This window comes from Sphaeramia orbicularis, chromosome 15, assembly GCF_902148855.1.
Source record: "Sphaeramia orbicularis chromosome 15, fSphaOr1.1, whole genome shotgun sequence".
NCBI lineage: Eukaryota > Metazoa > Chordata > Actinopteri > Kurtiformes > Apogonidae > Sphaeramia > Sphaeramia orbicularis.
In genome coordinates this window covers 19,864,631-19,876,443 of record NC_043971.1, presented here as the reverse complement: position 1 = coordinate 19,876,443, position 11,813 = coordinate 19,864,631, and the positions used below count along the sequence as shown (strand labels likewise).

The 11,813-nt window shown below is 36.8% G+C and overlaps 2 protein-coding genes across 3 annotated transcripts in view; one reads left to right on the top strand and one right to left on the bottom strand.

Moving 5' to 3' along the window:
- Positions 1-758: 758 nt before the first annotated feature.
- erlin1 (ER lipid raft associated 1) lies at positions 759-8,652 on the top strand. Of its 2 annotated transcripts, none has more exons than XM_030155541.1 (12): positions 759-842; positions 2,195-2,326; positions 2,809-2,890; positions 3,340-3,386; positions 3,472-3,533; positions 3,648-3,773; positions 4,030-4,103; positions 5,340-5,398; positions 5,543-5,634; positions 5,793-5,882; positions 5,986-6,065; positions 6,160-8,652. In XM_030155541.1, exons 2-12 carry the CDS (start codon positions 2,214-2,216, stop codon positions 6,349-6,351), a joined length of 1,017 nt encoding a protein of 338 aa, XP_030011401.1. In that variant the 5' UTR covers positions 759-842; positions 2,195-2,213; the 3' UTR covers positions 6,352-8,652. The 2 variants fall into 2 exon arrangements, with proteins under 2 accessions (XP_030011401.1, XP_030011400.1); XM_030155540.1 differs by having other exon boundaries at positions 765-842; positions 2,198-2,326.
- A 3,071-nt stretch (positions 8,653-11,723) lies between these two features.
- The window catches only part of spef1 (sperm flagellar 1), a 5,750-nt gene continuing 5,660 nt past the window's right edge, over positions 11,724-11,813 (bottom strand). The window contains exon 7 of the mRNA XM_030155551.1: positions 11,724-11,813. This exon is cut by the window's right edge and continues 1,142 nt beyond it. The gene's annotated coding sequence lies outside the window, so the exon portion shown is untranslated.

Here is an 11,813-nt window from a genome sequence, read left to right as displayed (position 1 = left end):
TACAGTGAGGTACAAATGATAGGTTTTCATTTTGAAACATGAACTTTAAATTGGGAGAATTTTACTAAAACAAAACAAAAAACAAGATTGTGATGGATGGGTTATAGCAGTACACCAGTAAAAGAAAATATGGTTATCTTCTAAACAATCTCCTTAGTATTTTCAAATTTTTAAGATTGGGACACAGTATAATATATTGTGTCTAGTGTAAACATATAACTCAGTACATATTTTTATTCTAATAAACAAACCAAATATAAATGCACAATTAAGGTATTAAAGTTAATAGCGGGAGAAGGATTGACATTCCCCAGGCCATGATCTGCATTCAAAAGTGAGTATTATCAGACAAATGTACTCAAAGCATGAAATATAATAGTAATCGTAGCGAAATAGTTCATGTCTGCACTTCTTTAATTTAACCTCCTGAGATCCAGGAAAGTGAATTTTTTTTTTTTTTTTTTTTTTTTTAACATAAAACAATTACCTTGATTGGAAACTAAGTAATGCAACAGTTTTTTCGGATACATTTTTTAAAATTATTTTTTATTTATTATTATTATTATTATTTTAATGGGATATCATTTGCAATGGACAGCATTTTTTAAGTAAAATTGTCACTTTTGTCCCCTACAGAGGACAAAAATGCATTGCTGGTTATGATGTTTTTAGATTAACAGGCGTAATGTGTATGTTGTATATTTCCCACAGCACGTGAAGGCAACATAATGTAACAGGCGCTAACAAGTAAAAGCGAGAGCGAACCTGTGGAAGGAGGAGGCGGGGTGAGGGGGATGGGTCGTTGAATGATAGTCCAGAAGGGGAGACGGTTCCATACAGAGGTAAATTTAAAATTATAAATCGGCAATTAACTCTGGGCATTATATACTCCAAATTTTAGTTCAGTAACGTTTCACTAAAGTTACGTAATGCAAACTACCTAGCAGCCTAATATTAGCATGAGCTAAAAGAAACTGACGGAGCAGCTGACTTCCGAACCCACCCGTTAATGGAAGCTAGCTAGCCTGCTAACCTGAGCTTGCTAGGTTAACGTAACCAACCGAATGGTGTGTACGACAGTATTTGTAGTTGCAGAATTAAAGGATTTTACATTTGCGGTTTTGTGTAGCTATATTAAAGCGGGGTATGCGTGTTACCACCGTGTTGCAGCTTCATGTGTTGACAGAAAACTGGAACTTGCTAGCTAAGTAGTGTCTGTACAAGTCATTCTCAAAGCTAATCTAATCGTAGTCGTTCGCCTCAGCTTGAAGCATTGGGATACTTATAATTTTGTAACTAGCGGTAAATTTGACATAGATCGTGCATTTTCTGATCTAAAACTTGACATAAATCATGACAGAGACATGTAGTAGGATTGATAGAATAATTTCCATGAGTTAACTTGAATTTGGATCGTTTCGTGGGAGGTGTATTAGTGTTTACTAGTGTATCAACACTTTAAGTATGACGTTTCTGCCATCTGAAGATTGTGTTTCTTAATCGAGAAGTCTGATTTAATAAAGTCTGTCTATGATATTGCTTATATCCTTGTTAGTGAAGGTAGACTGAATATCTTGTAACTACTTCTTTCTGAGCGTATTAGTCTAGTCTCTGGACCATTTTAGAAAAATCATATCATATCTTAAAATTTTTATTAGTTTTAGTTTGATATTATCTAATAAAGAATAAATTAATGTGCAGCTTTGGAAATAATCATTTGACTATCTGTGTTCTTCTGTAGAAATGTAATCAAAATGGTTAAATAATTACAATAATATATGACAGGCACAATAGACTCTGAAAATAACAAAACACATGTAATAAATAATGTAATAAACAAACCACTCCAAAATCCAAGTCTTATAAGTTGCAATTTTAACTCAACCAAGTGAGGAGAAGACAGACATTTTGATGCTTTATGAAGAAGAGTGCTATGAAAAATTCATTACAAAGAGACATGAAACCAACAAATCAGCTGTTCATTGTAACCTCCAGAAGACAACACTGTCTGGCTCCAGCAAAATCTACAATGAAAGAAACAGACAGCACATTTCACCACCTCTTCACTATGGTGCAATGATTATTTGCAAATCTGTGTGTAGCTGCTGTGGAAGTTTGTCCATATCTGCTATATGAGTGACTTTATTTACACTGCATACGTATTTTTGTGTGTTTTTTTCTTTTTTTTAAACAGCAGGTGAGAACTAGTGAGGATGACGATGCCGCATGTAGGGGCAGTATTTGCAACTATAGCAGGAGTGATGGCCATCCTGTTACACTCTTCAATTCACAAGATAGAAGAGGGACACCTTGCTGTGTACTACAGGTACCTCAGAACAGACTGCTAACATCCGTACCTGACATAAGTGACACATTTTCCATGAGAAAGAGGTGTTGTTTTTCCTGTAATAAATATAAATTTAGCCTGAATGCGGAAATAGAATCCTGGGGCTCATATTTCTGTTTGACTAAAAGTAGAAAGAAGAGATGTAAAGATATGTTGTCATTATTGGATTTATGATGCCAAATATAAGTGTTTTCTTAGTGGAGTTATTGTCATGTCTTTACTGACTACTGTGAGAAACATTTGATCATTATGTCAGTTATATGGAGGAATTGCACATAAAATAAGGTCACAAGAGTTAACAGCCATGAACTTGATAGTTTACTATTTGCAGAAGAAGGACACAATAACAGGAACACCTCATAATGTAACACAAACTGTGCTTTAAAATACCAGCTAAATGTTGTAGTATCTGCTATTATTATTGTTCTACCACTTAAGACCAAATAATTTGTTTGATTCAGGGGTGGGGCATTGTTGACATCACCCAATGGTCCTGGATATCACATTATGCTGCCTTTCATCACAACTTACAGATCAGTGCAGGTAAACTCAACTTTCTTGCGCAAACTTTGCAGTTGAAGTAAAATGTTTTAAAGTGAAATCAAGGTATGATGTGTTACATGCGCAGAGGTGTTCTCGGTAAACATTTCATTGGCTACAGAATGCAAACCACAACTTAAGAAGAGTTCTCGGTGGAGGCTGCATTTTACAGTCTTAATCAGCTGCTTCAGTTGTCATAGATTGATTGATTGAATCATTATATGACCTGAGTTATAGTGGATTTATATTTCATTTTTTTCACTCGACACTAAGTCAAAATTCAAGTTTGATTTAATGCATATGTTATATTTTCCTATCAAATACTTGAAATAAATAGTAATGGCCTGTTTTGAAAGTTGCTGTCATGTTTAATATTAGATCTGGACTTTCATGCAGTAGGAAAAGCCATTTTGATTATTCAAAACATGGAGTTTTGAATATTTGTGTTTCAGACAACGCTTCAAACTGATGAGATCAAGAATGTGCCTTGTGGAACAAGGTAAAAGAAAAGAAACATTTGGGAGCTGTAGCTTCTATGATGATGACCCACTGACTTCAAAATGATTATGTCATTTCCTTTGCAGCGGTGGTGTGATGATCTACTTTGACAGAATAGAGGTGGTCAACATGCTGGTTCCTTTAGCAGGTCATAAATGCTTGAAGTCATGTATTGCAAAGTGTCCTTATGGTTTACTCCAGATCTGTCAGCCCTTATGCATTACAGTAGTATTTACTCATACTTGTGTGCATGTTTTTTTAGTGGTGGACATTGTGAGGAACTACACTGCTGATTATGACAAAACTCTGATTTTCAACAAGATTCATCACGAACTGAACCAGTTCTGCAGTGTACACACGCTACAGGAGGTCTATATTGAACTGTTTGGTAAGAACACATTTGTATTGTGATTCCATCACCTTTTTGGAAAATGACCTTTTTAAAATGATTAACATTTGGGTTTAATACATTAGAGTTTCTTTACTTTTCCCTTATATCATGGAAAATATCAGTCCAATCCCATATCACTATCCTCTAATTTCAAACACGGAAAGGAATTTTTGCTGTGTTCATTTAGAATATTTACTTAAATTTGATCCCCAGTGTGTTTTGTATTTCAACACCTGCTGTTTTTGTTTTTCAGACATCATAGATGAAAACCTGAAGACTGCTTTGCAAAAAGATCTTAATGTTATGGCCCCAGGGCTTACAATACAGGTATCACAACACACTAACACACTCAGCTTGGAACACTGAACACTGACAAAACTAGGCTGATAGACATAATAATGTGGCCTGCTCAGGGTTACATTTTACACTGTAGAAAATTAGCTTAGTGATCGCAAAGGCTGAAACTAAATGCTGGTTTATTTGACAAAGCTGGAGCTGAAGCTGAAATGATAAACTTGGGGAAATATGACATTTGTTGGTGGGACAGAATGGGACTTATACTGATAACTTTATATTGCCATTAATATGCAGTTGTTTAAGTAGTTGTCAATTATCTAGTACGTCCCTTTGCATAAAGCTGTAAGGACTCCGTAGAAGTGCAGTGTAGGTGCACAATTCCAGATGGAAGGATTACAGTGTATTCTGTCACTGTTGTTTGGTCAATACTAAGGTTGCATTTCTACCCTGTTACTCACTCTCTGCTCCTATACCAGCATAATAGAGTTTCGTGTAGTTACGGTACACTAACTATGAAAATAATGAATGTATAACACAGTCTAACAGGTCTTGCTTCTTGACTTTTTTGAAATCCTCAGTTTCTCTTTCTCTCTGCCTGTTTTCTTTTTGTTTTGGCCTGCCTATCTGTTTCCACAACTTGGTCAAATTAAAATTCTTAACAAAAGGAGACATTTTAAAGCAATGTTTATGGTGCAGTTATATTTATGTAATGCAGTCCCAGGTGTATCTTTAAGAATATGCTACTACAGCTTCGACTGCAGTTAGTCATAATTAGAACTGCACAATACATCGCATAATCACAATAATACACTGTGGAATTACGTAATTACAAAAGACTGCAATTTAGTGAAATACAAAAGGTGCATGTGGGAATGTGACAACCGAAGGTCTGTATGCAATCTGCTTATGGTCCACACCTATAGTAAAATATCTGTTTTAGGCACTGGTCTCATGACATGTCCAGTGTGCAGACTATATGAAATGGATACCAGTGAACCAAAAATTCAAACATTACAACTGCTGTCTAGCAGTATATTGGAATATTAACATTGACCTTGATAAATTAGCAAGAGGATTCATGAAGCCATATGTACCGTATTGAATTTTGTTATTGGGAATAAGTCAACTGCCAAACTTAACTGAAATAAGCCTGGTTAGTTTAGTTAAAATACTTAATGGAACAGGCCCCAGAAAATGTGTCCTAATGTATTGACATGTTTGTGAACTAACAGTGTATTTTTCCTCTGTTGCAACATTGTGATTAAGGCAGTCCGTGTTACCAAGCCAAAGATCCCTGAGGCTATCAGGAGGAACTTTGAACTCATGTGAGATTATATATCTACTCTTAAAATCTGAGTCTCTGCATGTTTCAAATTCTTATTTGTGACCCACCCACTCGGTTCAAGTCAGACCACGCGAAAAGAAAAATATTTGTCAGAGCTTTATTTTGTGTATGTGTGTGCATGCAGGGAAGCAGAGAAGACTCGTCTGTTAATCACAGCTCAGACTCAGAAGGTGGTGGAAAAGGAAGCAGAGACTGAAAGGAAGAAGGCTATTATTGGTAATTGTGCTGGCGGTTTACTGTAACTCAGCCTGTTTGGTTTTTATTTGCATGACCACAATTAGAATTTTAGCAGTTTCCCCCCTTTCCATTCATGTGTAAAATGAACACCCCCCACTGTATTGCTGCTAAAGCTGACATGTATGGCTCTCCTACAGAGGCTCAGAAGGTGGCTCAGGTAGCAGAGATCCAGTTTCAGCAGAAGGTGATGGAGAAGGAGACAGAGAAGAAGATCTCTGAAATTGAAGGTTGGCCCTGCAGTTTTCTCCGTTGTGTCTAGTAAGATAGATTTGTGCAGAGTCGCGTCTGTTTTGCTGATTTGTCATGTGTCCGTCTTTCTTTTTTCTTCAGATGCTGCATTCCTGGCGAGAGAGAAAGCTAAGGCTGATGCAGAGTATTACACTGCTGCCAAGTTTGCTGAAGCAAATACGGTAAAATATCTTGTTGACACAATTGGAAACAAACACACAACTAAGCATTACATCTGATGCTCACACCCGCTTGTCTTTTCCTGAATCTTTCCAGTTGAAGTTAACCCCCGAGTATCTGGAGCTGATGAAGTACCAGGCCATTGCAGCCAACAGTAAGATCTACTTTGGGCAGGACATCCCTAACATGTTTGTCGAAGGAAACAACAGCCCCCCCAAGTCTGCACGCCCCCCTAATCTCCCCAACATCGAACCAGACTTGCTTAAAGCCAAGCTAGAGGGACAGTGAGTCGATGATCTGCCTCTGCACAGGACAATGAAACCTGCTGTGCACTTGTCTTAAAGTAAAGGTGATTGGTGGGATAGCATTGCGGCTAGTTTGATGAACAGCACACATTAGTCTTAATCTAAATGGCAAAGAAAGGTTGAACGACAAGGGGAAGTGAGAGGTAGGAAGTGCAAGCTAAAAGGGACAGAATATTGTTTTTACCTTCCACTCTTTTGAGAAAAGAGGTAAGAACGAGACTAATGCCATAGTTAAAAATCTACAGCATAATTAAATGCTTATGCCTGGGAAGGCGACAGCAAGTTGTCGCCCTAATCTATGTGTGCTTGCAATCAGTGCAGTGTTTATTTTGCTTATGATCTGCATTAATTTTGTTTCTTGTATGCAAGAGGAGTGATTTGTGATTAAAACAAATATGATTTTGAGAAATAATATGCGGTTAAAGTGAACTGGAACCTGACAGGTGACACTAATTATTAGCAGGACGGTCCATGTGAGAGTTCATGATGATGATGGTAGGTCGTCTGTGCCATCTTAACTGAGTCACTGGCTGGCTCTTCTCTCTCAATGTGAAGGCTGTTTATTCACCTTGTATCACATGCTGCTGGTGGATTAATTCAAGAGCTTCGAGGTTATGTACCAAGAGAGTGTATCGCTACATGGAGGTGACGTACTCGTACAGCTGGATGAAACAGTACGGATCCACACTCAAAATCTACCCATGCAATATTTTATCAAAGATACAGTAACTTCCAAATAACAAGTGACCTGACTTTGCTCAGTTATTGCCTGAACCCACATAGATCCAGGTGCTCAAGTCTTTTAAGTCGGAGGTTGTAGTTTCTATAGTTAATATACTGTACAGTGTAGTGTAAATTTTTGTAGTTCCTAATGTTTAGTGGGTGGTAGACTGGTGATAGTTTGCAGGCGATTAGCTGTGATAGGGCAGCAACCACAGAAAGACTTAAGGTGTTGCACTAAGACGTAAACTGTGGCATTAACTGTGAAACCATAAAAAAAAGTTTCCAGCGCTGCTAAGACGAGCCAATTTCCCTCTATAATCATTCATTCAAGATTAGAATTAAAACGGTTCATTTAGAGAGGGTTGTTTTCTTTCATCCATCTAGTTTAGTTCTACCTTGTTTTGTTTTGGGTTTTTTTTCTTTTTTGGGCTGTGCATGTGGAAATTTCATAGTGGCTTGATTTAAGATAAGTAGTGCCTGCTGCGACTGTCTTCTGACTCTGTTGTTGTCCAGCTTACTCCAATATTTTTAAATGCTAATTCTCAGGAAATTGGTCTTTATTTTTAATTCAACAGCCTCTTGGCGTTCAAGAGGATATCACTATGACTTTCTGAGTCTCCTTTAAATATTTGAGGTAATACTTTTCATTTTCTTTTTTATGTTTCATCATACCAATACTGAGATGTGCTTGAGCATGGCCATTAGAGCAGTTTGGGTTTGAGGGAGTCTGGTTCCACTGGGAAGTTTCAGGTGTGACTGTGGGTAACTGTGTGAGTCGGGGGGACTCTGAACATGAGGGTGATGGTTTGTCAAAATAGACGTGATGCAAACAAAAGCTTCTTTCCTCTTTGATTGTTTACATTTTTCTGTAATTCAAGAATTCAGATGTTGAGGTTTTTCTAAGCAAGATTCTTTCAAAAGCAAAACATAGCTCTTAATTATTAGAGTAATAAAAATATCTTTAACCTCTGATCAGTTAGGTGACAAAACGAGGTCAAGTATGAATGAAAAATGTTGAATTCATGCAGGAACGCAAGCTAAAATAAATCTATGTTGGTGCTAGTGATATATATTAAATTTTTCTTATGCTCTATGTCACTAAACTAAACGTTCAATATTCAGAATTCACGCCTTAAATAACCACGATTCATCCCTGATGTTTAAAAATTCAGTGCTTTTAAGTTAGTAAAAGGCTACGGTTGAACTTTGCATATGAGACTTGTTCTGAAGAACTTGCACAGACAGCGTAACACAACCTCAATATAGACTGAGAAAACACAACTAACAGTGGACACTACCGGTGTTTGGAAGATGTCCTGATGTTTACTTGACCTCTGAATGGCAGTTTAGAACTGCACTCTCCATTTGATTTGGTGGTGGGTTTAAATAAAGATGCAAGAGGGGTTTAAATCACTCACAGATGATTTTGATTTAAATGATTTGTCAATTTTTTTGTACAATCTGTGAAATTAAACATTGTCTCCTTGTTTTAAAAGGTTTATATGCAAAATGTTTTCAAGTTTTGACACTGTTCTTATGTAAAATAAAACCTATTTTGGTACCTCTCTTTTCTCTTTCTTTTCTGTGTTGACGTGGTTTGGTGTTTTTTTGGGGTTTTTTTTTTGTAAAATGTAACTTACCACTTTGTCAATGTGTTGATCAACTCAACATAAAGACAATGTAACAATAACTTACTTTTTGTGTTACTGAATAGTTGATTTGTAATGCCAGTTTTTAGTCTAAGCTGCTTAAATGAGAATTTCTTAAAAGTAACTTCATTTTGCCAGATAATGACTGCTAGAAGTTACAAGTTTTTATTAATGACTTACAACAGCATTTTCCCAATTTACATATAATTGTTTTCAAGGATAGTCTGTGCTAATTAATGCTGGAACAAACCCTTGAAACTTGATCAACCTGATCAATTTTTGTGTCAGACTAGTCCCCAAGTACCAACAAAAGCTCATCAAAATTATGTAGTACTCTTAAGTACCTGCAGAGGGAGTACTAACACCATTTTAGTTAAAAGTTTTGATAAATGGCATTGTCTTCTACATAAGAAAAGAGAAGTAATGAAATAATCAGTTTAAAGTTTAACAATGAACAACAAATGACTTTTGTGTTTAATGGGAAAGTGGGAAATCTTATGATGTGCATGTGTCAACAACATGGTGTTTATAGCCACGTGAGAATGAGTCACTAACCCTCTACTTGACAATCCATCATACAGGCCATGTTGTTGTAACCCACATAATGTGTTGTAAACATTTCAGAATCCAAGCTGTGTTTGTGTGTTTGTAAGATTATCATCCCAAGAGGACGAGTCCCTCACCCAGAGTCCTGCCCTCATCAAGTCCAGTCAGCTGTTCCCATAGACTTATACAGTGTGTGTCTTTCTGAGCAGATGAGGGACTATTTCCTCCTAAGCATCAAACTTCCAGTGTGTGCTTGTGTGTTTGCCAGAGGTCCCTTATCCAGATCAAGGGAGAGTGTTTTGTTTTAGTCTGACCCCAGCTCTGGCTTCTCCAGATGTCAGGATTTGTGAGAAATACGATCACAAAGCATGTTTGTGAGTGTAAATAAACCTCACTCATCCTCATCTTGTTTACTTAACTGAATATTTTTTTGTGTAAGTCTGGTGGTCTGGTTTTCTATGTCAGCGGGTGCAAAGTCAGCGAGTTTAAAGCTCTCCCACACAGGAAGTAAGGTTAAGGTCAGGTTTTCTCCTTCCTGGATGGACCAGTGCTCCTCTTTTCCTTCCTTTTGTTCTCAGCTCCCATCATCAGATCCTGAACCTGAACCCCCTCCCCAGAGTCAGTGGGGTGTGACTTCTCATCTCTGACTATAAATCTGGTCCCTAAACAGCAGAGTGATGCTGAAAGTGAATCACCAGTAGCAGTCAACGCCATCATCAATAGCTGCTCTGTTCTGCTGTTTTCCTTCACATACCAATCCTGTGTGTGTGCTTGAGCAATGCTCACTCATACAAAGAGCATTACCTTTGTTTTTTCTCAGCGTATCACTGTGCATCTACCACATGATCTTCTTTATGGAGGTCCTCAGGGTGCATTGAGAATCATTACTCAACAGCTGAAAGTCGGCTGTTCAGATTTTCAATGTCATATACCTAAGCACCTAATTAAAACACCTTGGATACCTACAGTGAAGAGATGAATACAAATGCAATATAGTGTAGGGGATTTTATTAGTATAACCAAAACAATACCTTCTATTTCTGCAAGACTTAATAATTTAGATACTGATTTCAGCTCTGAATAAGTAGCAAGCTCATTCAAACTACCATTTAATATAATATAACGTATGTAACTAAATAATACATGCAGCTGTAAAGATATCAGGCTTGTAGATAAATATTGTAGCCTGAAAAATTTACATCAGTGACATATGCCTTGTCTTTTCTATTCAGTTTGTCCTCATTAGTGTCATGTCTCGTCAGATTTGTTAATTATATTAATGTTTAGTGTTTCATGTCTTGTCTTTGGTCTTCAGTGTTTTGTCTTTGTTGAATTTATCACTTTATGTTAAGTTAGAGTCGTTCACATTTGGTCCTGTCTTGCCCTTCCTGTTTTATTTTGAACACATCTCTTCCCTCTCGTTTCAGACCCTGACTTCTCCCCTTTGTGTATTTTCCCGCCAGTGTGATTGTCAGCCCCACCCCTGATTGTTGTCACCTGCGTTCCCCTACCTCATGTATAAATAGTCCTTTCTCCCTTTGTCTTGTGCTTGTTCGTCTGATTCCGTCAAGGTGTTTCAAGTCAAGCTGCCTACCAGGGTTTTCCATGTTTGTCAAGTTTCATGTTTTTCAGAGTTTTTCATAGAGATTTGTTGTAGTTTTTTAATATCCTCCTTGTGAGCGCTTTTTGTTCATCACTTTTTTATTATTAAAATACTTTTGTTGAAATCTTAAATTTTTGTGAGTCGTGCATTTGAATCCTCCATTTCATGTGTCAAGGAATTCTAACAATTAGTATGATAAACAACAATGTGTAGATGTAAATATATATGTGCATTTGTGAATATAAACAAATGTCAATTTACATATAGATACATCTACAATTTATTCAGATATATGTATTTGTGTAAATGGATCAATGTGTGATTATCCACAAAGTGTGTTATTATGACGTTATTTAATGTGAAAATGTTACTTTGTGCCTGTGACCCTACGGTGATCTTTAGTTGCCCGGTGAAAGGGTACTAGGACCATAGGTTGGGAACCATATACTATAGTTTAATGCTAAATATACATGAATCTAATAAATATAATTACAGATGAACACATAAGCACATATAAATAACTTCCGTATATGACATATTTGTACACAAACTGGAATTTCTGTTTGTATCAGTGTTTTCTCTTGTGTATCTGTATAAAACAGCAGTAACTAGTGTTGGGAGCTGTTCACCACACATTCAGTGATCTGCCATACGTTGCTGTAGCGCAATAAAGACTTTACAAAAACTTATATGATTAGGAGAAATTATATTTTTTGTAGGTGAAACAGTTTTTTTTGACACAGATGTACAATACCAATGAAAACAACATTCACAGTAAACACATACATCATACATTCATTCCTGAGTAATGAGTTTAATTATATGAGTGGGAGTTTAAACAAAGGTCTGAGTGATGAGAGATATTTTTGTATTGATAACGTGTGCTTCTCTGTTGTGTTGGTCCAGCCTTGGTGTTAGTGATTG

What these genes read in the sequence shown, in the direction of transcription:
- erlin1 (XM_030155541.1), top strand. Translation starts at nt 2,214, where the DNA reads ATGACGATGCCGCATGTAGGGGCAGTATTTGCAACTATAGCAGGAGTG. An exon ending in CACCTTGCTGTGTACTACAG is followed by an intron (nt 2,327 to 2,808) that starts GTACCTCAGAAC and finishes TGTTTGATTCAG; the next exon opens with GGGTGGGGCATTGTTGACAT. An exon ending in AAGGAAGAAGGCTATTATTG is followed by an intron (nt 5,635 to 5,792) that starts GTAATTGTGCTG and finishes GCTCTCCTACAG; the next exon opens with AGGCTCAGAAGGTGGCTCAG.